The sequence below is a fragment of the Scatophagus argus genome, chromosome 1 (assembly GCF_020382885.2).
Source record: "Scatophagus argus isolate fScaArg1 chromosome 1, fScaArg1.pri, whole genome shotgun sequence".
NCBI classification, from domain to species: Eukaryota; Metazoa; Chordata; class Actinopteri; family Scatophagidae; genus Scatophagus; species Scatophagus argus.
The window spans coordinates 7,491,977-7,518,120 of NC_058493.1; the positions used below are offsets into that span (position 1 = coordinate 7,491,977).

Consider the following 26,144-nt stretch of genomic DNA (forward strand, 5'->3'; position numbering starts at 1 on the left):
CGACACTTTGTTCAAGTATGTAACACGATGTAATTCCATCTCTCCAAAATGATGATTGTTTGGTGGTCATGGCTGTTTTGTGTGCGTGACCAGGGAGAGGGGATTAAATAGAGGATGGCTCCTCTGCCCGTCGCCTGGAAGAGTAGCTCGGGCTCATTATCCTGATGAAATTTGCACAGATGTGTGAGCTGCCGACAGACTCTGCAGTGACACAAACAGCCAGCTCAGGTGATGAAAACTGGAGAGGCACGGGGGCTGAGAAACGACAGCCAAAGAAAGCAGTGAGGGTGTGGGTGTGTATGTGTGTGTGTGTGGGTGTGTGCATGTGCATGTGTGTGTGTGTGTGTGTATGGGTATATACAGGAGGCAGATGGGGGGTTGAGAGTCTTCTTCGTCTCTTGGGAGAAGGCATTACATAAAGTAACAATTTCCAAACCACCTTCTTAAAATTCCAGATGAAAATGAAAATGTGCATACGTGCACGCAGCGTCTCCTCACGAGGCACTAATCTGACCGTATCCAGATGACGAGCGGACTGCCACTTAACAGGGAGGAGATCCACTTTGATCACATGGCCCCTGGGGCTAAACCTATCGCGCTGCCTATTACGCTTCTTCATTTGCATATGTGGGACTTATGGGTAGGCTGAGATCTAGAGTGAATGTTTTAAACTGCAGCAGGGCTCAGTGTTGCTAGAAAGAAATGTCCAGGAGAGACGCAGAGAAAAGACAGAGCGCTGCCAGTAGCCAGAGGTAAGAGAAGTCCACTTGTCACTTGAAGGTCACACGTTCAACACCACAGACTAGATAAGAAAATCCTAAAAATTAAATACTTTGGCCAAACAACAATACCGTGCTGCCCTGGAGCAAGGCATTTACAGTTACCCCTAAATGTTAATGGAGGAGTGGCCGACAGTAAAAGACAGTGGTTCCACTGGGGAGCGGTCAGGTGGAAAATTGTAGAACTGTGTTAGTATAAATTAAAGTGTTAGTGAGGAAAAAAAGTGCATACATGCTCAGTAAACTTTAGCCAGATGAATAAAAGTCTTTAAAACAGAGCAAGTAACTTAGAAGAAACCACCTCAGCTCCATAAGTTCTACATCAACAACAACAACAACAGGTGAATGGTGCTTGTTTTATCCTGCTGCCTACTCAGACTACTCTATGGAAGCTTCATACAATCCTCTTGATCCTTGTTAGCGAGCAAAGGACTGAAAGCACCCAGTGAAGTTCTTTGGGAGCAAACAAAGAAATAAAAAAAAAAAACAACAAAAAAACGAACGCAAACTTCCACTGTGACAGAACTATTTCGCTTTGCGTAAACAACATTAACCAACCACTAGAAGATCTACTTTCTGGAGTCCACTGGGAATTTTACCATGTATGATATCTGCACTTAAAATGAGCAGGATTTAACACCATACTGACAGCAAATGTGAACTACATCAGTAAAACAATTCCCAATTTGTAACACTACGTGTTGTGCCTTGGCCTATTACTTGAAGAAGGAAATAACTCTTTTTACTCCTTTGTAGGAGTAAAAGTTAATGCAGAGCATGAACTGGTACATCCAAAAGCCTCATTTACCATTCACTAGTTTTTCTTTTTATCACTACTGTTGCAATTTGACTCTTTTTTATAAAGAGAAATGGAAAGGAAATTGTTTGTTTGCCCTCATTTAAGCCAAAAAGTATGAGTAGGTTTAGAGACAGACAATTTTATGTGACAACAAAATGGTATGAACAAAAAGGAATGAGTCGAGGACATGAATGCATAATAAACCTACAAAACGACTACTAGCTCCGCTGATAGTTCATCTACCAAACAAGGGGCTTTATCAAGATTCTAGTCAAAATGTGAACCGGTGCAAGATGAAGAGGCTGAAATATATAAAGAAAAGAAAAAAAAGGGGGGTGGAGGAAGAGGAGGGCATCTTTGGTGCGCAGAAAATCATTTTCCACACACGGGCTTCAATCGGTACAAATAATTCCTCAAACTTTTTTAAGTCCGACTTTAAATGGCATTACATATGTAGTGAGGCATGAAAAATTAATACGCTAGAGTCGGGGAAATGTCAAGGGTAATGATCTCCACAGCAGCTTACCTCCTTAGCTTTCTGTTTCAGTCGAGCTTGCTCTGGGTCCTCCTGCCTGGAGCGACTCTGTGGAGAAAAGGGGGGGGGGGGGCAGGTTAACAGCTGGTTTAAGGAGACCCCCGCCCCACACAGACACACACACACACACGCACACACACACACACACCCCTCTTTGCTACTCATCTGTTGCTGCTGCAGCAAAAATAGTGCAAAATGGGAACAGGATACAGAGGTGTCAAGGACATTGTATTTGAATTCAGAGAAGTGCAATGGAGCGCCCCCCGGGGGGCAGTGGCCTTTAAACCCGCTCCAAATCCAGCCCTAAATAAGCTGCTGGAGGGGGATTCTAATCAAAAGAGGTTATTAAAAATTCTGCACGAGCCAGCATACACACACACACACACACAGTCACATACACACAGGGCAAAGAATGTTGGTGAGTATCAGTGGCAGTGCAGGGGTGTGTGTGTGTGAGCCAGTGTGGTTATCCGTTTCTCTGCATGTGTGTGTATATGTGTGTGTGTGTGTGTCCCTGGCCTAACAACACAGCACTTCTATTTTAATCGGCAGACAAAATCTGGGTAAATGTACTTGTCCCTGGGAATCCTTCACCACACAGCCAAATGTACATGTACGGCTGACCACTGCAGGCACTATAGGGGAGATTACGATACTACACACACCATGAGTGCTGTTATGTTGTGGGTCTGGACATAATCTGTGTAGTACCATTTTTGCTGGATTAAGCAAAATTAGGTCAGGTTCATGAAAAAGCATCTTTTATCCTTATTGCACAATGTGTCTCCTGGCAAACAGAGCATCAGTCCTACATGTAGTTTAACACCTTTCTTTTATTCACTGACACAAAGTGAAACATGTGGGACTACGTGAAGAAAATGCCAAGGATAAAATAATAAAATGTATATTCTAAAACACTCTCTGTACATCATAGAGTATTAAAACCTACTTTGTCCTTCTAATAACAAATCAATCAGAGTGAATGCTAGGCCTCTCTCCAAAGCAGGAAGCCACAACCTTCCCTTTCTCCCCTTCCTCCCTTCATCTTCTCTGCCTTATAGATGGAGAGCTGCTCCTCCTAACCTCCCTGCTAATTGGCTTTAAATATATCAGGCGGTTCACGTACTGGTCGGTATCTCAACTAAGACTAATGTGTTTGCCCTCCGGTCGGCCCAAGCATCCCTCAAGACTTGAGTCATATTTTAAATGGGCGGCAAAGAGGAGAGGAGGGCTTGTTGTTGAGGAAGGAGCAGAGAAGACGGGGGTGGAGGGGATTATTTTCGTGGGTTTCTTATTCAAGAGGTCAAATTAGCGGGCGCTCAAACAGGAGAGAGGCAGGCGGGCAGGGAGGGAGGTGGGTGGGAGGGTGGCAAAGGAGTGGGAGGGGTTGGTACAGATGGACTGTTTACAAAGGGCAGCGGTGCCACTGGCATGCTTTACATCTCCTGTGTCAGCTGCCCTGATTTTCCCACTTACAGGAAAGAACCGAGGGGAGAAGGGGAGGACTGGGCAGTAGGTGCTGACAAGCTTTGCTAGGTTTGGCGGAGTGGACGGTACTGTACTTAAATTTTATATATATATATATATATCCTTGGTTCCCTTGGTTCTTTCTACATATTTACACACATTCTCATTTATTTTACAAATCGCTGAAAGTGAAAGACACAAATATCCTCTGAATAGCCAGTGATGAATATAAAGCTTCACTTTACATCATCTTAAACATGAGAGCAAAAGTACTGAACATTGAGGAAAAAAAAAGTGAGACAAGACACTTATGTAGTATGTGTTCTGGCTGCAAACACTATGGAGTTTTGAGGTTTACATATAAGGTTTTCCCTCTGTATATATTAAGATGGAATACTGGTTGAAAATGGACAGTGCAAATAAAAAAACGTTTTCTCTATTTTGTCTTTCTAAAGAACAAATGCCATTTAGGGTCTGGGCAGTTGTCATTACGAGCATGAAAAATAAACTCTAACACTGAAAACAAAAAAGAAAAGACAAAATGAGACAACACTACTTTAAGTAAAGTAATTTTAAGTGTTTTAGGATAAATTGTCCGTTATAATACAACCAATGTGATAAATACTGTATGTTTCCATACTGTAATACAGAGGAAGACATAGCATACAGGGTTAAATAGAAATAGAGATGTTCTCAGGCAGTGTGGTGATGTAATTTATCGTACAGTCATTAGGCAAAGATTCACTGTCCAAACTTCTCCTTGAACTGAAACGCCATGGCAACAAGGGCCAAAAAGCCATAAAAATGGCTCTGAGGTGAAGTCAGACTGCTCAATGATGCTCATGCAATCCAAACAGCCCCGAGGTAAGCCCTTCCAACAAGAACTTGGCTAAATTTTTTACTAATCCTCTTCATAAAGAGAACTGTTCACAGTAGAATAAATAAGATTACACTGTTCAGCCATGTAGAACTGCCCATTGACAGGGGATATGAAAGTGTCGCTATTCATCTTTTCAACAACACACTTGACAGTGTTGTTTTCCCACTAAGGCGATCTCTTTTTTCACTATCACCACTGAGGCTACCTGGTCTATCGCAGAAGAAAAAACAGACAGGTCATGAGGCTTTGTGGCCAGTGCTCATCAACTAGAAGATTTTCTAATATCCTGCATGGCAGGACCGGAGCATAATAATGCAATTAAGACGGTGAGGTGTGCTGCAATGAGAATCTTTACTGTGGGACATTGGCTCCATTCAAAATTAATTAAATTAACCTAGCTTTCTGCTAATGTTGGACCGCAAGGCATTTTCATTTGCAAAGATTCTCTTTTTTTTTTGTTCAGGGGTGATCCTTCCACATTTAAAGAGCTTATTTTTACTGATAGACAAATGCCTGTATATGCACAGGGATGAGATCAGAGCAGTGGACAGGTAACAATGCAGGGACCCTGCTGGAGACTGATTACCGGAGGTCGTGAGGGTATTCCTCTTCTTTGTGCTTTTGTGTCACTGTGCGATCTGTGATCTAAAGTCACAACTACACTCTACCACAATTCATAATAGTTTTCAAAGGACAAGAGGTCACTTATGTCCCTGAATAGAAGAAGTTAAAATGTATAGGTTACATCCTCCATATTGCTGAAGGGTTCACATCAACTGTGCTTCTTCCTAAAGGGCTATACCACTGATATAAAGCATACAAGCATCATTACAAAACGCATAACCTTCCATCAGTGCTGAAAGTTTTTTGAGAGTGTATGAATGTGATTTTTGTTTTTGCTGCGGTGCATGGTACTGAATTTTCTTTGCACTGTGGAAAGGAAACATTATGAAGAGTTACATGCCACATCTGTACAAAATTTTTACCTACTGTAGCCTTGTAAAACAGCTTATCAATATACTAATACTATTTCGAGTTATTTACAGCTGGGACTCAACTGAAAACTCAATACAGTAACTGCAGCAATTTGAAGTTTCGTTGATTGATATGGACATGAAGCTTGTTCTACTCCAGATAGCTAAATGATTCACTGCTTTGAGAGTAATCGAGGTGTTAGCTGCTGGTACCTGTTGAAATTATGGCAACTAGATTTCTTTTTACTAAAAATACAGGTCTATAAATCAGTCTTTATCATTATTCAAGACTCAGTGAAAAGTTGTGCCTGTAGGTATGATTGTGTTGGAAATGGTTTGTGTAACAGTTAGCTACCCCAAGTTTGGCACCTTACATATAGTGTTTTGGAATAGGAAATCATAACATGTCTTAATGTTTAAAGTTGTAATCTATGACATCTGTAATTTTATTTGTGCTAGGAAACACTTATTATTGCAGTTTTCCAAAGACCACCTCTACATCAAGCAGTGCAGCCAGTATTATGAGGATTTTTCCCCTAAATTTCTGTTCATAAAGTTTAAACAAAGCATCTACCTCTGCTCTTGATTACTAATGCTGTTTATTCCAAACAAATAACTGCTGTTGGAAAAAATACTTCCTCCAATTATCCTGGTACCTGACACCAGATGTTTGGAAAAAAAATTTCCTATAAAACTGATGCTCTGTTTCACCTGAGCTGTCAGAGCGTGTGAAAGAGAGATGGTACATGGGGACGGGTGAGTGTGTGTGTCGACTGCATGGTGCATGTGGATTGCGTAGTGTGCGAGGTCCCCCGTCCTCATTGTGTCCGGGGAGGAAGAGCCAGGGCAGAGAAGCCCTGGGGCCAGGAGCCTGGGAGGACATGGGGAGGTCACTTCATCCACTGGTGTCACACTCTAATTCATCTGTCAGGGCCTGTGCGGGAGCGCTGTGCACACACACACACACACACACACACACACACACACACACAAACAGCGGTACACAAAAACACGCTGTTGCATTGGAACAACTCTCTGTTTTGCGTACACACACCCACACACACACACATATGCACACAGTAGGATTGTGAGGTGACAATATCTTACTTTAGCGGCTTTCAGCAGGATCTCTCTCTCCTGCTCGTCCTTCCTTTGCTTCTCGATTCGCTCCAGCTGCTCGAAGAAACGAAGCTGAGAGCGGACGTCTGCAGACTGCTCATAGCACTCATCATCCTGACATGGAGAGAGACAGAGAGAAAATCAGTGGAAACAAGCTATGAGTCTAAGTCAGAGACTGCTGCTGAGGCTTTGGGCACAAATTTCAGAGCTTCTGGGCAGCCTTCAGTCCAGCTATACATAATAAATTATCTTGAAACCAGAGCTAGAAAAAGAAAAGGGCAGAAGTGTGGTAGATAAATATTTCTCTGACAAAACTGACAGAGACACCAAGTTTGGCAAGATGAATCGTGTTCTCTCAGCATATTTTGTCAGACGTACAAAACCCAAAAGATACTCAACTCACAATGGTGAGAGGCAGCAAATCCTAACATCACGAAGTTGGGGCCAGCAGTTTGCTTTGGCCACACACCTTCCTTTACAACATGTGAGTGATACGTGCATGTTTGATAATGTCGGAAACTGTGTGTATGTGTATTTTCCTCTAATACCAAATTTCTTCCAATAGTAAATTAATAGAACATGTTGTCCAGGTCATCATTAAGATCTATTTATTGTAATCTTTGACTGGAATTAGAAGTCAGGGATGTCCTGTTGATGAGCATAAAAAAACTTCATTATCAAGTGCGTATTTGGCTGAACCAACTTTAAGACACAGCTTATCTAAAACACCACCAGACTTGAACACACAAACTTTTTCTATTTACAGATGAAGCATCTCTTTGCATATGGTGCACCACCTCCCACTGGGGAAATGGAAAGGCAAGTGTAAAAACAACTTTTGTAGGTCATAAAAAGTTAATAGGATAATTGCTTATTTCACATGTTTGTGTGTATGTCTGTCTGCCTCCTATGCAGCTCTGCTTGTGCTTGATTTCTATATCAGTGGCATTTCCATCTGTGTGTGTGTGTGTATTTCCATGAGTGGGAGAGAGAAGCTGGGTGGCACAGAGCACAAAGACACATCAGAGGAGGTTCACCACCAGCACCCCTATACCCCCCACCCCTCTTTCTCTCTCTCATCCAGCCTCCCTCCTCTTTGTTGCAGCGCTGAGCCTGCACTCTTGCTGTAGCTCCTGCCGCCGCTGCCGAAGCCCGGTTGCTCTTTAAGGCCGCTTTGTCTTTTGGTCTTTTCTCTGTTTTTTTCCTTTTTTTTCTTTTTTTTTCCGCTGATGTCAACAGAGTGGCTTCACAGAGCTTCATGCCTCACACACACCTCATTTGCAAAACCACAAAAAAAGAAGGAACGAACAGAAGAGGAATAAGAAGAAGAAGAATCACAAAACACGATGGGGACAGCTGTAGCAATGCTCTTCCTCCCTCCTCCTCTTCCTCCATGGTGTCAGGAAAAACACATTTTCAAAGTTTCCCCCGAGTTCTCCCAACATCGCCTAAGATTTGGGCTTGTAGTCGAGATGGAGTTGTGCTTTAATGTGCACCAATTAAATGTGGTTGTAGAGTTAAATTCAAGGGCTATGAGGGATGAAGTCACCCATAACGAGAAAAGTACGCAGATGTACGCAGACGAGCACTTGAAGTGACTGAAAAGTCTGAGCTCTCATGCTTATCGACTCAAGGTTAAAAGAGATTTCTTATATTAACTTTTATGTGTTCATGTTGGTTGTGCACTTGCATTTTTGTGAACTCATGTGTGAGACGGATAAAAGGCCAGTGGTGTGCCTTTCATTGTCTGTGCAGGAATGTTGGAGCACGCAAGCATGCTAAGTTTGTTTTTGCTTGAATGTCCTTTCTTTTCCCAACTGCAGTGATTTAATATCCCCCCTGAGTTTTTATACAATATTTACCGTATATTTCCCTACATAATGGCCCGTCATTTATGTGAAGGGCGCTAGGATACACGCCACATGTCATCCATCGGTAATATGGCAATTCATCAACAGTTTTTGCACAAGAAAAATAAGCAGGTTGGCGTTCTCAGGAATAATATTGAGGATGTGAAAGTAGAAACATAAATCATAAGTCTTTTAACTGATGTTGGTGGAGTTGCTTCCCAAAATTAATAATAACAGGGTTGTTAATTTTACTAACTAACAGGTTAACTCAAACATGAAACTCAAACACTCCACATAGCCGGTGCTAAAAAAAAGCACAACATTTATCTTCTCATTCACTGCATCACACTCACACTGATGGTGGCGAAGCCGCCATGTGAGGTGCTGGACTGCCCACCAGAGGCAACTTGGTGGGGTTCCGGGGCACATAAACATGCGGACAGTTCAAGCTGGGAATTGAACCGCTATCTCACAAGCAGCAGAAAAGGAGAGATGGTGACTGGCCACCCTGGATGCAAGGGCATTCATGAGATATCCGTCAAACATTAATTTGTAATTTTCAACTCTACCTGCACACCTGCCTCCTGTCTCAGCACAAAGGTTCATTTTCGGAATCCAGTCTGACTGTGTCCAGTCTTGTTTTTGGTCTTGTTTAATTGGTTCTGCAGTGCTTCAGCTGCCTCATTTTGGTGACAAGCTAACAAAGCAGCTGCCATTTTTAAAGTCAGCAGATAAATGGATGGACAGCTGGAGATCAGGCATGGACTATTGCACTTACACATTAACAATTTAAAACTTTTGCAGATGATTACAGATAGAACATTTGATGTTTTCCCAGTATCTTCTGTACGTTACCTCCCAGGATATGCAGCTTTTGCAGGCACATGTGGAGCACAGTGAGTAACAATGAGACACAGATCGGAATAGATTAGATATTAGTTGTGTGTATGAGAGAGCGAGAGTGTGTGTGTGTGTTTCTGAGTAAGTGGGACTGCATTCTTCCTACCTTACAGGAGTCCAGTCGGTGCTGTGCGATAGTTGAAACTTTTTCTACCACAGTACGAAGTCGTGACTGTGTGGCGTGAGAGATGAATGTCACTGCCTCCATAGGGACCTCTGTGACTCCGAACTTCTTGGCTGTGAAGGATACGTGTACACACACACACACACACACACACACTTAGGAAAAAAATTAAACTTGCAATCAGTGTATCATTAATATTTATTTGACACTTCTTTCTCACAGGTACAGTTTGTACCATCGCTTCTCATAATTAAAACCAGATTTCTCATTCACCTCACTGATTCTGGTCCAATTAAAATGTTGATCCAGTTCTTCACCATCTGGGATCTCTTATAATATAACCTTTATTTTCACTTTTAATTTACTACAGTGTGATTGTTTTATCATCACTTCTCTCACTACCACCACTTGTCATTTTGAGAGAAACAACAGCTAAGCACGTAGAGGGTAATTGTTTCACAGCAAACACACACCCAGCCAAACAACTCATTTAAAAACACACCAACAGAAAACAGCACACAACTAACTAACTCGACTCATGCACACATTCACACTGAGCAACTGTAAGGATTAGTACGTACAATTAACTCCAACAAATAGGACTCATAACACACAAATGTTCATTTGTTTCACGGTGCAAATTCCAGAGTGACTTTAGTAGCTGAGCTCCTTCAAGTGTATAAACGACATTGACCATCTCTTTTCGTAGGAGAAGGATAATTTAGTTTCCTTGGAGCAAAACTCATCTGAAGTCGTAACAAAAGAGAGGAGGACAGACTTTGGTAGGGTTACTATCTGTTTCCAACTTCCTTTTAAATTATTCCATTACCATAATTTTCTCTCTGGCACCCTTTTAAGTAAACCACACCAATTATTTAAATCAGCTGAACAATACATATACTCCTCACCCGCTCAAGCTTTGAAATGGATGGAGGCAGCTCTGTTAGCCTCATAATTACAGTGGCAATATATGTGGCAATGTCACAAGGTCAAAGAAAAACACTAACAGGCTTCCGTTTCCGAAAAAATAAGATCTTTCAGGGTCATTAATATTTCAGAGAAAGTTTAAGAGACTGAAGAGCCAGGAAGCCACATTTCTTTGAGCAAAAACAACTGCTCTTCAACTTGTACTGATAGGCTAATGAACTGGACTGCTTCATAATTTTGCTTAATCTTTATATTAAAGGCAGAAAAGATGACAGTAACAACCTGGGTCAAAGGCTGAAACTTCTCCACTTGGGTGGACCATTTGTATTTTAGCCTCTAGGGATGCCGATGTCAGTCAGTGGGTCGGTGCATCCACCACTTTGGTCCAGACCAAACAACCTCAGCAATTATTGGAAGGAATGTCATGAAATTTGTCACAGATATCCATGGCTTCAAGACAATATATCTGCATGAATAGGCTAATCCTCAGACGTTTCCTGTGGTGCTTGTGGTTTTGGAGAACTACTGAATAAAAGGTCATGAGATTTGTCTCACGATCAACTGTAATCACTTTGGTGACTGTGACATTTCCTCTGGTGCCACCACTTATTTGTTCTGTACTTTGGTTTATGGCCAAATACCTGCAGAACTAATTACACTGAGCAAGCTAAACTGACTTATGGTGTTGAATAATGGACAGAAAACAGTACGATGTCACAGTGATATTTGGATATAAAGTGGAATACCTTCATCATTTTATCCTATTAGACATTTCTGTGAAATTCTGTCATAATCATGCATTTGGCCCACAACCTTTGACCACCAATTTCTAATCAGCTCATCTTTGAATTCAAGTGGACCACAAATTTGAAGAAATTCCCTTCAAACGTTCCTGAGATATTCACACGATGGGTGAACAGCCTGAAAACATAATACTTTCAGGCATGACTGTCACCGGTGCAGAGGCACAAAAACAAAAAGAGGAGACAAAGCTGCGGAAAAAAAAACCTGACAAGTAAGTCCTATTATGTTTAATACTGATGCTACTGTAATCAACGTAATAGTGGATCTAGCATAAAAATATCACAGCATGGTGAAATAAAGGTATGATGGAGCTGCTTCTCAAGTGACTACATCACTCACTGCCTGTGATGCGCTATTAAAGGAAGCAAACAAGTTGCACCAGGTTAGATACTGTAACGTAATAGCTGTACCGCTAATTATAATACTTGCAAATAATGCCACTTTAGAGACCAGAGGCCATTGGAGACCAGAGGCCGGGCACACTGTTTCAAGGTCGAACATGTGCGTCTGTCCACATGTAAAAACTGATGTGATAGGCCCATATGCTTGTATGTGTGTGGACTTTTAAAGAATCAGTGGACTATCATTACTTTGAGGAGCCTTTCTAGAGAGCTCCAGCTGTGCCTGTGTTCTGTTCCCTGAGATGGGGTGGGGGGTGGTACTGTTTTGCAGCTTCACAAATGAAACTAACCTCCAGCTCAAGGACCAGCCTGAAGAGTTATGGGGGAGGGAGAGAGGTTTGGGAGAGGAGGGCAGCGTAAGTGTTTGTTTGGAGGGGATAAATACAAAAGGAGAGGAGTATAAAGAAGGGGATAGAAAGAGGCAGCCAACATTCTCTCCTGGAATCATGATATGAAAAATGAAGAAATGAAATAAATGGGAAATAGGAATCAGGATGTCTCCTCTGATTTGAAAATACCAAAATGATGAAGGACAAAAAGATGCTGAAACCCTTCTTTTTATGGGGGCAACCAAGAGGCAGGAAAGGTCACAGTGAAGTTTTAGCAGGATGTAAATGAGAAGGCAGGGCAGAGTTGAGCTCGGTGCTTGTACAGTTAAGAGGAGCAGCCGAGGCTTTCTGATTGAGCGGAGCTGGCAGGCCGGAGGAGCCTCCCCTGGACTGCTGTCAGCTGAGAGCGTGGAGAGGCCCATCACTGACACAACAAAGCTGCATAAGTGCCACTTCCCCAGCAGGGGGCGCTGTAGCCCCCTGCCCTGTATCAAGCTGTGTGCCCCCCCTGAGGAAAGATTTATATTTTTAAACAGCTCCTGTGCCCCAAGGTGACGGAATAACAACCATGCCAAGAGTCCACGTAACAAAACATGACCTGCAGGCCTTTGTGCTACACTAAAGATACTTTAATTGAGATGAAACAAGATGAGAGCGCTAGACTCCCCGTCACGTGGAATTATGCTGTGTGTTTTCTGATCTGATTCGCAGCAGCAAGAAGCTAGGCACAGGTTTATTTTGAGTAATAATGCTCATTATACATTTTTACGGGTTTCACTGCCCAGCCAGGGCCTAAGGTATATTTCAAGCAATAAAATTGACTGCTAGTAGCAAAAAGAGGTAATGAAGACATCATCGCTCTCATATGATGCTGCAAACAAACCAAGACTTCTCTGCCTGTATCGATTAGCACACACAATGTTGTGTGCTATCACAGTGTCAGGATCCACTAAAAAGAGAGAAAGAATCAAAATTTCACTGCCAAGTCTCATTCCTCTAAACTCTGTTTCTTTAGTCCAGAGGACAATCTGACAGCCAGCCTTCAAAAGACAAACCCATAAAGTATTTATGCGTGTGCCTGGGGTCCAGTGAGTTCAGACAGCCACTGAAGAATTCATTAAAGGAGGTGAAAGAATTGTTAAGTGTATCAAATTTAAACCGAGGCCAAACAAGAAAAGGCTCAGCCTGAACCACTGTAGGAAAGAAAATCAAAACTGTCTTTAGTGATGACACTATAAATACAGAAACAACATGTTCCTAACACAAAAGACAACAGATAGTGATTTCATCACTACTACAGCCTGGATTTTCAGCTTTGGGTTGTTGTTCAGAGTGGAAGGGTGGGGGTACACTGATACAACATTAAGGTTTTCCCTATTGCCAAGAGAACCACTTGATTTCTGAGAAGCTAGCCTTCTCTAACTGCAGAACATTTCAGAGTTAAATGTTTAGGGGCTAAGACAGGGCTACATTGCAGGTCAGGCAGGGCACACCAATCTTACCCGTTTCCAATATTCGTCGATGGAGCAGCCCCGGGTGGAGAAAGGCCTCGTCTTTACATGAGCGAATTTGCGTTCCCACAAGTTCAGAGTTGGTGGCGAGTATTCTTGCACTCTCCTCGTTCAAGTTCACACCGGCCATGGAGGCAACGTCATTGATGTCATCATCATCCCTGCAAAATGTAAAACGGGGGGGTGAGATAATAGATAAGAGAAAATACATACAATGGAAAAATCCTACTTGTTAATATCCAAATTAAATGATCTTTTTGGCAAAAGAAGACTCTACCTAAAAGTATCAAGTGATTCACTGTATTCAGATTTCAATGACACACGCAGGTATTCATTTCACAGATTTTGGTGGTGCCTGGTAGCTCCTCGGGCAGAGTGCGTGACAAAGGCTGAGTCCTCAGCAGCAGTCCAGGTTCGATTCCAATCCAGGGCCCTAGCCCTCAACACGCTGTTTTATCCAATAAAGGGTGGACATGTCTTCATTGTGCCAGAAGACGCAAAATAAATGTTCGTACAAGAGTAGTAAGAGGCACTTTTTGTTTCTTTTTGTTAAGTCACTGAAGTCAGTGAACATTGCAAAGTGATCAGAGTGTTCAGACAGTGAAAGCGCAAGGTCCACTTTGGAAGTTGTCTTTAGGGATTGTCTCCTTGTTGCAGCATTAGCAACTCCTAGTAGTTATTCTGTCTACACCCTTCATAGTTGGTAGTAGAAACAGCGGCAGTAGTGCAGAGGTAAATGTTCTCAAAATGTCTGAGAAGACTGAAAAAATCTGAGAAAGAAAAGGCAAAATTCCGCTCGACTCACAATGGAAAAACAATTCAGTTTGGAGCAATAGCCTTGTACAAACCCACAAGCACTATCAAAATATATTCTGAAATTCTACTTGTATTCATGCATATTTCCTTGGATGACAACATGCATTAGTCCTGTGAGTCAGTGCTATGCTTTGGTCATAATAGCACAGAATTCCCATTCCAGGGTCTATTTGTGTAGGCAGTCTAAAAGGCAGGGAGATGAAGAGCTTTTGGACGGAGTTTGGCTCGGTAAGGATGCTCCTGAGAATTGGCACTGAGCTGTGATGAATCTGGCCATATACTCATGTCAACAAACTCTATTTGTACATTTCTTTGCCACTCTTTGCTTTGCATTTTCTTGATGAACTGTTCATTTCTCACAGGCCTAATGCTGGGTATAAGCATGTAGACCGCGTGTGTGAATCACTGCATTTACGGTCAGCGAGGTCCCCACATCCTTGAAAGGCTAAAACTTTATTTGCGAGGTGTCACCAGGACAAATTCCTCTATAATTGTTGTACGTGGCAAGCAATGATTCTAACTCTGGCCTGAATTAGCTGAGCAGTGACGTGTTGTGCTTACAGGACTGGCCCAGAGCAAGCAGAGGTTTTTCTGAGTGGCTTTGACGGAGAGAACACAGAACCACAGAACACACACAGAGTGGCTTCTCGCCACTCACTGGCTCACCTCCATAGTCATTTACGTTCATGTGACCAATGTTGGTTGCGACAGAGCCAGTGCGTGTGTTGCTGTGCTTTTGTGTACGATGTGGGCACACACCGTCGGCCAACTCCACCCCGCCGAGGCCCTCCTGCTCTTCAGTGTGGCCACAGAGAGCCAATATGAAACTTGACACCATAGCGGGAGGTTGACAAAGATGATTAGAGCAACTCCCTGGAACTCACACACCTCTACCTTCTCTCCCATTTTCCTCCTCTCCTCCAGCACTCAGTCTAATTATGCCTTCACAGAGAGCATCTACACAACAACACAAGCATGGATACATAGGATTATATCCTGTGCTGCACCTCAGGCAGTGCACCTTTCTTCATCACGTCCTCATGGATAACATAACCTGTCCTAAAAAGAAACATGCCTGAGGCTGTGTTCACTCAGGTAAAAAAGAAACACTGCTACTTCCACAGCTTCATATGTACCAGACAGGAAGATGACCTTATCATATGTGCAACACTGCCCTGACAACAAGTTGTGTAAAGAAGAATAAACTTCACAATCACCACAGAATACAACAGGTATTACACCCTGGTTCTCTAATATATATAGATTGTTACTGTTAAACAATGGTGAGAACAAGTAAAACATACTGGTCATTTAAAATAAAACAGATAAAAATGTTTTACAACACTGTATCTGTTGAACAGATATCAGGCTCTTTTTGGTCAGATCTGCTCTCTCATCTGAGGTTGGCAGAGGACAACACAAGTTAGATTAGACTATCTTGTTAAAATAAGGCATGCAACTTTTATATCGGAGGTCACTCACATTTGGGGTTGTTAAATGAAAGCAATTTAATCTTCTTTTTTGAAAATAACGAGACTAACAATAGCGAGATACAATGTTAACCACAGAATCTTTAATATAATGGCTGACGGTTACACACTCCAAGAAAATCTATTAACATTATTTCCTGCAAAACTGGCTTAGGCAATGCTGCACATATTAGAATGCTTATATGCTTATGGTTATGTAATTGTCTCTATAAAAAAATATGAAAAAATAAATTTATAGACAAAATTATTGGGATGGGACTGTTTTTCAGGGTTTGGGCTCAGCCCCTTACTTCCAGTGAAGAGAGATCTTAATGCTTCATCATACCAAGACATTTTGGACAATGCTATGCTTCCACCTTTGTGGCAACAGTTTGGGGAAGGCCCTTTTCTGTTCCAGCATGACTGTGCCCCAGTGCACAAAGCAAAGTCCATAAAGACAAGGCTGGATGCTTTTGATGTGAAAGAACACCTTTAGAACACCTGATAGAACACCTTTGGGATGAACTGGAACAGAGATTGTAAGCCAGGCCTTCTTGTCATCAGTGCCTGACCTCACAAATGCTCTACTGCATGCATGGGCAAAAATTCCTACAGAAGAGTGGAAGCTGTTATAGCTGCAACGCTGCCTATATAATCTAGAATGTAATGCACTTAAAGTCCCTGTTGGTGTAATGGTTAAACGGCCCAGTACTTTTGTCTATATAGTGTATGTGGCCTATGGCAATCTATTCATAACCCTTAAGAAACAAGTAATAAGCTGCACCACAGCAGTAGTCCTTTTGATAAATTGCGCTGGCACAACTACAGACATAGTTATATTTAAAGCAACAGTATGCATTTCCCCACTTTCACAAGTCAAAACTAACAGAACAAACACTCTATAATGAGCACAAAAAACTACTCTAAATTTGATGGATAATGCTGGAAAAATGTCAGTGGTAATGTGAGGTGATTACTACACTGGCAATAACTGTATAGGTATATGAAACATCAACCAGTATCCAAGAACACTGTTAATACCATGAGTGTTTCATTTTCTTGGATGGTTTGATTTCTGGCTATTTAGGTCTGCCGGGGCTCAAATCAAATGATAATGCCAAAGACAGGTCTGACATTAAAAAGAGGGAATGAGATATGAAATGCAGAATATTCCCGACTATACCTCTGCGCTAATAAAGCAGAGATGTAATTAGCTTGCACAGAAGCTAAAGAGCAGCCTCTCAGTTAGTCGTTTGGGTTCGCTTGGGGATATGGAGCCGGCGGTCACATGAATACATATGCATGTCGTTTCCATATCAAGCTTGTGTTTCACAGAGGGCACGCCATAGGTGGTGAGACGATTGCATTGCCATTTGGAGGTTCAGGGTGTGTGAGTGTGTGAATAGATGGTGGGGCATCCAGATATACTGACCCCCCCCGAGTCAACACCACCATCACGCCAACCCCCACTCCTGTGGATAAAGGTCTCTGTGTCCAGGCAGGGGGGCCTGACTGATCCCTGTGACTAACACCCAGGGCATGCAGGCTGCGTGCACCCACACTGAGAGACACAGACCACTGGAGAGGCGTTCTCTACAAAGCAACCAGGGGTTCACCGGGCAGTTGATGGGATATGTGTTCATGACCCAACTGGATATCAGTGCTGGTGGCAGCAGTGGCACAAGAGGGACCAATAACGTCGGCAACGAGCTAGATGCTGCAGTAAGCTGTAATTATTCACAAACATTAAAAAGCTTGGACTTGATGAATTGTGGACAATGCTATGATGAATGTGTGTTGTATGTCAGAAAGTCCTTGTTTAACGCGGCTTTTAACATAAATATATCAGCATTCCTGACTTTCTATTTTGTCTGAGCGTTTTGGAGTGCCATATTTTCTCAGGGATTTTTTTTTTTTTTGGCGCAAGTTCTTAGTGGCACAGCAACCAGTCTGAACATAATCTAATCTTGTGGCTGCTGAGTTTCCATGTCTTTGCATCAACAATTTTTGGGAGGTCACTTTTAAGTTCTAATTGAGTCACATTTATTTGTAAAGCCTTTTTTTTTTTAAAGCAAAACAGCCACATCACATTGCAATTTATAGAGCAACAAAGGATGTTACCACAAAGACAAAATGAACTCACTTTGCTGGTAAATGATGAAAAAGGGATGGAGGACTTTAAAATCAACTGGCAACGGTGATCAATGAACCAAACAATCTTTTCCTCATTTTGCATGTGTGTCTGTGTGTTGTCTTTTCCTATGCAACAATGCCAGTGTTTGTGTGCATATGTGCACAGTTGTGTGTCCACCATGTAGGACAGAGTTGGATTTGAGGGTCTGAGGCTGAGCTCGGAGGTTGGCAGAGGGCTGAGGGCCTCGGCTGGCTCGCCTGTGATTACAGCGGATGTTGAGTGTTTACAGAGAGATGAGGAGGGAAGGAGGGGGGCACAGAGACAGCTGCTTTCACTCTGTACTGTAAACCACACACACACACACACACACAAGCACTTACACAGAAGGCTGTAGCTGCACTGGAAACCCCACAAGCCCTGCAGTGTGTATGTGTGTGTTTGTGCTACAGCTGGCCCGCTGGGACCAGTGGCTCAGAGTGACAGCCATACACACATCAGTCCCCCAACTACAGCTGAACACGGTGCAGGCTGGATGGGTGAGAGGCTGGTGGATGCTGACTGACCAGGCCGGCTGGACTGTAGATTTTCTTTCCTACAAGGATGTTCACTCCTCTCTCAAGTGTTCATTTCTAAGTAACACTTTGCTGAATAAATCTGACCTGATGTGACCATATCCTACGAAAGGAATATTGTGAGTAATGACAGTCAGTTGAAACCCACCTTGAATTTCGAACATCTTGTCAAGAACATATAACTTGTGTTTTCTTTCGCTGTGATTTACAGGAAACACAGCCACCACCTCTGTTCACAGGTCAAGTCATCATGTTCACATTTCAGGTTTCTGGATATGGTATGAAGACACAATGATGTCCGACTGATCGCCTTGCAACACTGAGCTCTGTTCCAACATGTTTATATCCTCAGGTAAGAGAAATAAACAGAGAATGAGACTGAGACATTTCAAATATCAGTAGCCAACCAAGTTCCAACTGAAACTTTAACCCTCAGCAACCTTTTCTTTGACTTAATTTGAAAATGTGAGGAAGTAGCTGTCAGAAAGAAACAATGTACGGTAGATGTACATGTAGAGACAAACAGATGCAGAGAAGTAAGGGACAGTTCATTGTGTAGCAAGTTTAACCCATATGTTCAGGAAGGCTATCACCTGACCTGAATAAAATGAAACTATGCTTCTTCCGTGACAGTGGTGCTGTGTGTTATTGGGCTTATGCTGAAACCAGTGCGATTGTGTGTTGAGGGCCACTGTGATCACCCTGCGGGGGGAAAAAGATTGTCAGTAACAAGCGGGCCTGACAGCTTAATTACCAACGCAGCTAAAGATTTATTGGTTTATCAATCAGAGCCTCGGGCACTGCCTTTCCCCTCAGGAGATGGGAACCATTACCATGAACCCGTTGGCCCATGTGACCCAGACACTCTTCTTGCCCCAGCACGGTCACACCAGGGCAATCCTAAACCACCGAGCCTGTCAGTACACGCATGCACAGAATTTGATACACACACATAAACAGTATTCTCAGATTCTTAGGATATACACATATGCTCATATGCACCCAAGCAGGGACACAAACAAACACAGAGAAATAGAGGCGTATATGCAAACATATATATACATGCAAACTACCATGTATACGCTGCACACACACTGACAAACACAAATACACAAAACATGGACCACAAAGGCCAGCATGTGGGCGATGAACCTTTTATGTTTTGAGACAAAAGCGTAGCTGAAGCAGAGACAAGACCGGAGAAGGAAAAACAGAGAGAGAGAGAGAGAGAGAGAGAGAGAGAGAGAGAGAAAGACAGAGACAGAGAGAGAGAGAGAGAGAGAGAGAGAGAGAGAGACAGAGGGAGAGAGGGAGAGGGAGAGGGAGAGGGAGAGCGCAAAGCTGCGGGCTAAATACCGTATGTTTGACTTCACCAAAAGGTATTTTCAGAACCACATCCAGAAATTCCAACCATCTGGACACAATTACCTTATTTCTAAATTAAGATTTAGCTCATTTCTAATCCCGTCGATGAGTTGTGACACTGACACAAGGAGGGCGATCGTGAGGGTGATCTATTGGCTGGCAGCGTGTTGCTATGTGGTGGGTGCAGAGAGAGAGGACCACCGATCAACCAGCCTGGCAGCCAGGCAGGCAGGCAGCCAGGTGGCCAGGCAGGCAACTGGGATAAACACTCATAGCCTTAGCTGAGAGTGTAGCCTGTAGTCATGAGGTAGCATCTTAGTGAAATGCTGCCCCCATGTGACTGCTGCCAGGAACAACAGGCGCTCTACAGTCATTCTTGATGAGAAATGTACCTGAAAGAGCCTCCTCCGGGGTCATTGAGCTTGTTTTTCTGATTCCCAGAGATCTGCACAGTCAAGCCCATGGGACTTTTGCCTCCCTGGATAATGGCTCCCTTCCCCATTGTGCCTGTTAAGCAAAGGAGAGAAAAGAAGGAAGAAAATCCTAAACAAAACAGGAAAGGAATAACGTTATCATTGGAGTGTCCCTTTCTATCTGCGTCAAATATCCTCCTGCCTAACAACTACCTTCAACTGTGTCTGTCATCCTCTCAGGGGTAGATGGAGGGGGGGTAGGGAAGGAGCGGTACTGTCGCTCTCCCCAGGTTGGTGCGGGAAGCGTCACTCTGTCAATATCACTGCGCTTCACCGGCTCTCCTTACACTCCTAAACCGCATCCTGCTCCGAGACACGTTTTCCAGAGAGGCACAAGGACTGCCAGAGTGAATTTAAACTTGATTTTAACAGGCATGTTCCTAGCCAACAGGCACAGAAAAGTATTTTTAGAACTATCCCCGCATTCCAATTTATGGGCATAAAACAACCTACAGATCTTTCACTGCAGGCAATCTTTGGGAAGGGGGCAGATCAAATTTGTATGCACCTCCGATCGTACACACACACACACGCAAAAGCAAAAACAGGTACACATACACGTTACACACACCACCTGAGAGCACACAGCTCTCTTAGGGGAGCGTTACGCCCGGTTAGTGTTGGGGCGATATTTGTGGGTTTCTGTGGGAAGAGTGTTTGTGAATCAGTGTGAGTAAGCAGCAGCGCAAATGTTTGAGAAGGCTTTATAACCAGACAGGAAAAACACCTGTTCTCTCAGTGGCTCCTGCCTGTTTACACATCTTCCAGCCTACTGAGAGAACATTTAGAGTTTCACTAATGGCTATCTTTGTTTAACCGATTTCACTGGCTCTTTATTTCACCAGAAGGTCAGGCAGTCTGAATATCTTCAGATATCTGGCCGAGCATGCAGCCTTAACTGGGAGAAGTAAAAATTGGAGGCCAGAAACAGAAGAAAAGCGTGTGTCAGAGGACTTCATCAAAGAAACAAAACTGAAAACTGACTCAAGTTTTCAGAATCTTTTGTCTTCCACTGAACTTACTTTAGTCTTGAGCAATTTTTAATCTCAAGAGACAGAAAAACAAAAGAATGCCTGAAATAAATATGGCAGGTGCTGTACATGTGATTAAATTCAAAAGATTTAATCAAAAGTGGCTGCAGGATGTACTCACCTGGCGCTCTGACAGACTGTGTAATCACCACAGGCATCCGGACCTGGCCACTGACAGTGCCCGCTGCCTTCATACCCTGTGGAAGCAAAAAAAAAAAAAAAAAAAAAAATTAAATTAAATTAATAAAGATTATAATAAGAACTAAACAAGTTATAAATGAAAGGGGTGATTAAAAAGTATAAAACTGCATGACTACTGATCCACTTTTACAACTTCCCCAGGCATAACTGTTCAGGTAGAAAGCAACTTTTGCTACCCTTTTAGGCTTAGTTAGTTACAAGAAATGATCCGGAGACAAGCCGGCCTGAGAGCCACTTGAGTTTTGTGTACTGATTTCTATTCTGCTGTAACATATTAAAATATCTGCAGCAGTAATGCAGAATAGATGCAGAATAGATACAAAGGTGATGAATGTCACAGCGGCGAACCCTGCACACCGTACAGGCAATGCTGAGATCAGTTTAAACACACAATAAGGATGGACTGCTGTCACTGTACGTGACCTACATTTGCTTGCATTCTAGACAGGGCAAGAAGAAGTCAAGACCACACAAGACCGCAGTGAAAATGTAGTTTGGAAGGAGAAGTAGTAGTAGTGGAAGAACAAGAAGGAGCGGGTGGAGAGGAGGGGGGAGGCTGTGCTGGGCTATTAGAGTCACTTCCTTCCTTAGTAGCAGCCACAGGCCCAGCCTCAGGCTCAGCCATCCATTCCTACCAGTTTGCTTCTTGCTGCATATTTTTTAGCCTTGTTTTCCATTCCCTGACACATGCTATATTACTGTTCAAGCTACTGAAAAAAAGACAGAGGCCTTTTTTCCCAGAGATCCACTGCAGGGCCCTGCAAGAGTGGGAGGGAAGGGAAAAAAATACATTCAGCATGGGCAGAGATAGCTAGCACCTCTGGCCAGCCAGCGACACAGTTAAAAGGAGAAAAAAGTCAGGTAGAAAGTTTGGGAATCAGAGGTTAAAAGGAAAACACTGAAAGTGAACTCTGTACTCATCATTCATTTCAAATTTTATTTGACTAATTTTAAACATCAAATACCAAAGTGATGCAAATACTAAAGGTTATTATAATTACTGTAAACAAATGATACGCATTAAATTTTGAACGATTGCTATACTTGTTACATACTAGTTTTAACCTCAGTACTAGTATGCTTCAAAAACACCACCACTGCAGTGACTGTTCTCCTGTGACTTCTCACAAAATCTGTTCAGAGTAATCTCACTAATATTTCAAAATGAATCTCTGTCAAGAGTACATGCATTTGACTGGTTACACTGTAAATGTGTTAGCACACATACAATGCACACACCTTAACTGTGGCTACTGATCAGCTGTGGTGTCAAAGTAAAACAAAAAAAACTTTTAAAAAACTTTAAAGTGAAGTTTCATTGGTTTTTTTTTACCTTAAATGAGTCATACTTCAGCTCTCTTGCAATAAACCAAACTGTACTCACATTTAACCCATACCATATCAACATTAAATCACTGCATTATTGTATACCCATTTGCAGTAAGTGTAATTACAGAAGAAACCTTAATTATATAATCTCATCTATAGATTTAAACACAATGGCAAAACTTTACATTTATTAAATGTATTATATTTACATTTAAAAATGTCCCATACTACTGTAAGAAACAAATGCTACTCATACTGCTGCAGTAAGAGCAGATCTTTTTAGCCTAATTCAAACTAGCTGTCTGGTTTCAGACTGTTGATGTGCCAGGGGAGATCATTTACTAATGTTTTGTGTTTTAGCTTATGTTGGTGTTTTAAGTGTGTATGTGTGTGTGAGAGAGAGAGAGGGAGAGAGAGAGAAAAATGGAGAGAGACCAGAGGCATGTTCTGGACATAGACTGCGGCCGCCACATTGCTTTAAAATTGACCCGGGGCTGACCTAGTTACCTCGCTTCACCCTTCAACAGTTAACGGGTGGATGGAGAGAGGAGGGAGAGAGAGAGAGAGAGGGAGGGAGGGAGATGAGAGAGCAATGCGGGGGTAGATACAGTGAGAGAAACTGTTTGAAAGAGAGAGAGCGGGGGGGGGGGGGGTTGCAAGTGAGAGGAAAAAACTAGTGAGGAAAATAGTGAGAGAAAGAAAAGAGAGAGAGAAGGAAGGAGGTGAGTGAGAGAAAGACTGAGAGGAAAAATGCAAAGGAGAACGAGAAAACCCTCTAGCTGGCCCACCCCTCTTCCTGGACCAATCTGAGCATGACCTCACTTGACCCGTCCACAGACGCCTGTGCTCTGCGTGAACTCATCATTTTCAACATGTGCACACACACCCACATGGTAATGCGATACTGCTGTGAGTCGAGCGAGGCCGTCCAGCGATGGACCCTGCAGGTTACCTGGCCTTACTTCAGCTGTATCCCCACACGAGCACTGGATGAACTGCTCACAACTGTGGGTACTATTTGTCCAGTTGCCAGGGGAAAGGCTGACCTAGAAGATCTTTGACTGGGATACTGAGCACGTATATATCCTCTGTCCAAAGAAGTGGCCACGATATTTTCTCTTTCTGACTTACTTTTCAGTTTCAAAGAGAGATTACAGAGTAATACGAATACAGTCAAACAAAGATATTAAAGATCCATAGGGAATAATGGAAGGAAGAGTTTGGTCAACAGAGAATGTTACACAAAACCATAAATTCATTTTATTTTACAGAGAAGGCAGAGGCCCAGGTGCATTTAAGTTAAGATGTTTGAATCAAGCAGATATAAAAACATTCCCAAAGAGCAGCATTTATGTGTTTTTTGTGATCTTTGAGGATGAATTTCATTTTGTGTTTCCTTGCCTGATGTACATGTGATTTGCTTAGGCTGTCTGAAAGCAATATGTTGGTTTGCCTTTAAATGAGGTGATTTTTGGCAAAACTGAAAACTTGAATCCTTTGAAATGTTCCCTTTTTGAATTTGTGGAGCTGTACAATATAACATGTGCAATGGCCATCCTGCTGGTTGAAACCTGTCTAATGTCTTGTACCCCGGTTTGGGCTGGGCAGCATTTGATGCAGGACTCTTGAACAATAAATAAAGAAATACATTTTTTAAAAAAGCATAAGGTATACAATGCTGGGTGTCAAGAATAGTCAGTATCCGTGACATGCCATTTAATGCAGATTACTGACTAGACTGTGTTTTCTAACCAGAGGATAGGAGTATAAATCTTGTTGTGTGTGATACTAGCATTAGGAGTCACCAAAGTTTAAAGCTTTCACATCACATTTCACACAACCAAGATATCAGCTGGCTGTCTAGGATAAGGAGAAAACGGGGAGAAAACAACGCATATGACATATGAGTTAAGAACATTTTTAAAAAATGAAATTATGACTATATATAATAAAATCACTTTGGCAGAGCTAAAATGATTATTTGATTCATCGATTTCTGTTAATTAGTTGAGAGAGGATTTGCAACAGAGAATGTAATAGTCACGTGTTGATTACACCTTCTTAAAGATCTATTAGGATTTATGAGAATTGTCAGAGAGTGAATATAATATTCAGAATTGTGTTTTCAGCAGTGTGAAATCATCTGAACCATTTGTTCATATTTTTCTCACTACCTTAGGGAGAGGGAGAGAGAGAGAGAGAGAGAGAGAGAGAGAGAGAGAGAGAGAGAGAGAGAGAGAGAGAGTCCTCTTCCACAGATCCATGTTGCTACAGTAGCCTAAAACAATAAACGCCGGCTCTATAGAAGGGCTTTCACGGTTTCATTCCTTAGCAGCCACTGTGGGTCCTCCTGCATGCTTGGAAAAGGATGGTGAGGTGAGGGATGTTGAACTGGTTGCAATCTGCAAACATACCGCTGGGTACCCTTAAGTCCTAAACCTTTAAATGTTAAGATTTCATACTTTTTCCTTGAAACACATGATAGTGAACAGGGTATCTTACAAAGAAACAAAATACTGCTGCCCGATATTGATTTCTGGGCATTATAACTACATTATCTTTTTAATTATCATGCTTAATAGCAAGTGTTGGCCAACAGAAACAGCTTTATGCATCACCCTGCATACACGCAACGTAGCATTTAAAAGGGCAGAAAATGGTCTTGGTTTGTCACTGTAAAGTTCCTGAGTCAGGTACTTCTGATCGGCTGTCAAAGTCAGGGCAGGAGTACACAATTACCAAAAAGGTGCCCTTGAGCCAAATGCTCAACTACAATCTGTACTGATCACTGTCGAGCTGAACAGCTTGGTCATACTGAGCATATCCAGGGTGTGAATATGCAGATTTATAATATGCATGTGTCTTCTCATTTAAGTTCTTAAAGAGAAATAAATAATAAATTACTTTCTGTGTGGAGTTTGTTCTTCCTGTGTCTGCATGAAGATCTGTCCAGTGTGTACTCTAAATGATCAAGGCGTAGGCCTTGTGACGCCCCGCCATAGCACTGTGATGCTCTTCAGCCCGATAATTCAGCCATGTATAACACTTATGAACATGAACACACACACCCATCACATTCTAGCACTTCTCTACTGAATGTAGGAATATAGTACAGAGTCGGTAAATATTTGCCACATCTATTACCAGACCACTACAGCTCCTCAGCTCTCCATTCTCACATACATTCTTACATACATATTTACACATATTTAATAACTGCTCCTGTACCGGACTATAATTAATTTGCTGTATTGTGCAGAAATAATCCAGTTTCCAGATACACACATGTCTATTCATGTAATGTCAGTGACTTCAATTTAATTTCAATCTAAACTGTACATGTAAATGTGTGATA

The 26,144-nt window shown here is 42.3% G+C and overlaps 1 protein-coding gene across 3 annotated transcripts in view; it reads right to left on the bottom strand.

Moving 5' to 3' along the window:
- The window catches only part of LOC124071722 (transcription initiation factor TFIID subunit 4-like), an 82,296-nt gene that overhangs the window by 37,002 nt on the left and 19,150 nt on the right, over positions 1-26,144 (bottom strand). For 2 of the 3 annotated variants that reach the window (XM_046412569.1, XM_046412658.1), the window contains exons 7-12: positions 21,381-21,456; positions 20,148-20,262; positions 13,391-13,560; positions 9,410-9,540; positions 6,542-6,667; positions 2,105-2,161 (exon numbers count right to left, since the gene is read on the bottom strand). In XM_046412569.1, the coding sequence (XP_046268525.1) occupies positions 2,105-2,161; positions 6,542-6,667; positions 9,410-9,540; positions 13,391-13,560; positions 20,148-20,262; positions 21,381-21,456 (675 nt within the window). Of the gene's footprint in view, positions 1-2,104; positions 2,162-5,557; positions 6,369-6,541; positions 6,668-9,409; positions 9,541-13,390; positions 13,561-20,147; positions 20,263-21,380; positions 21,457-26,144 lie in introns of those variants that run through there. The other variant, XM_046412748.1, reaches the window with a different exon arrangement.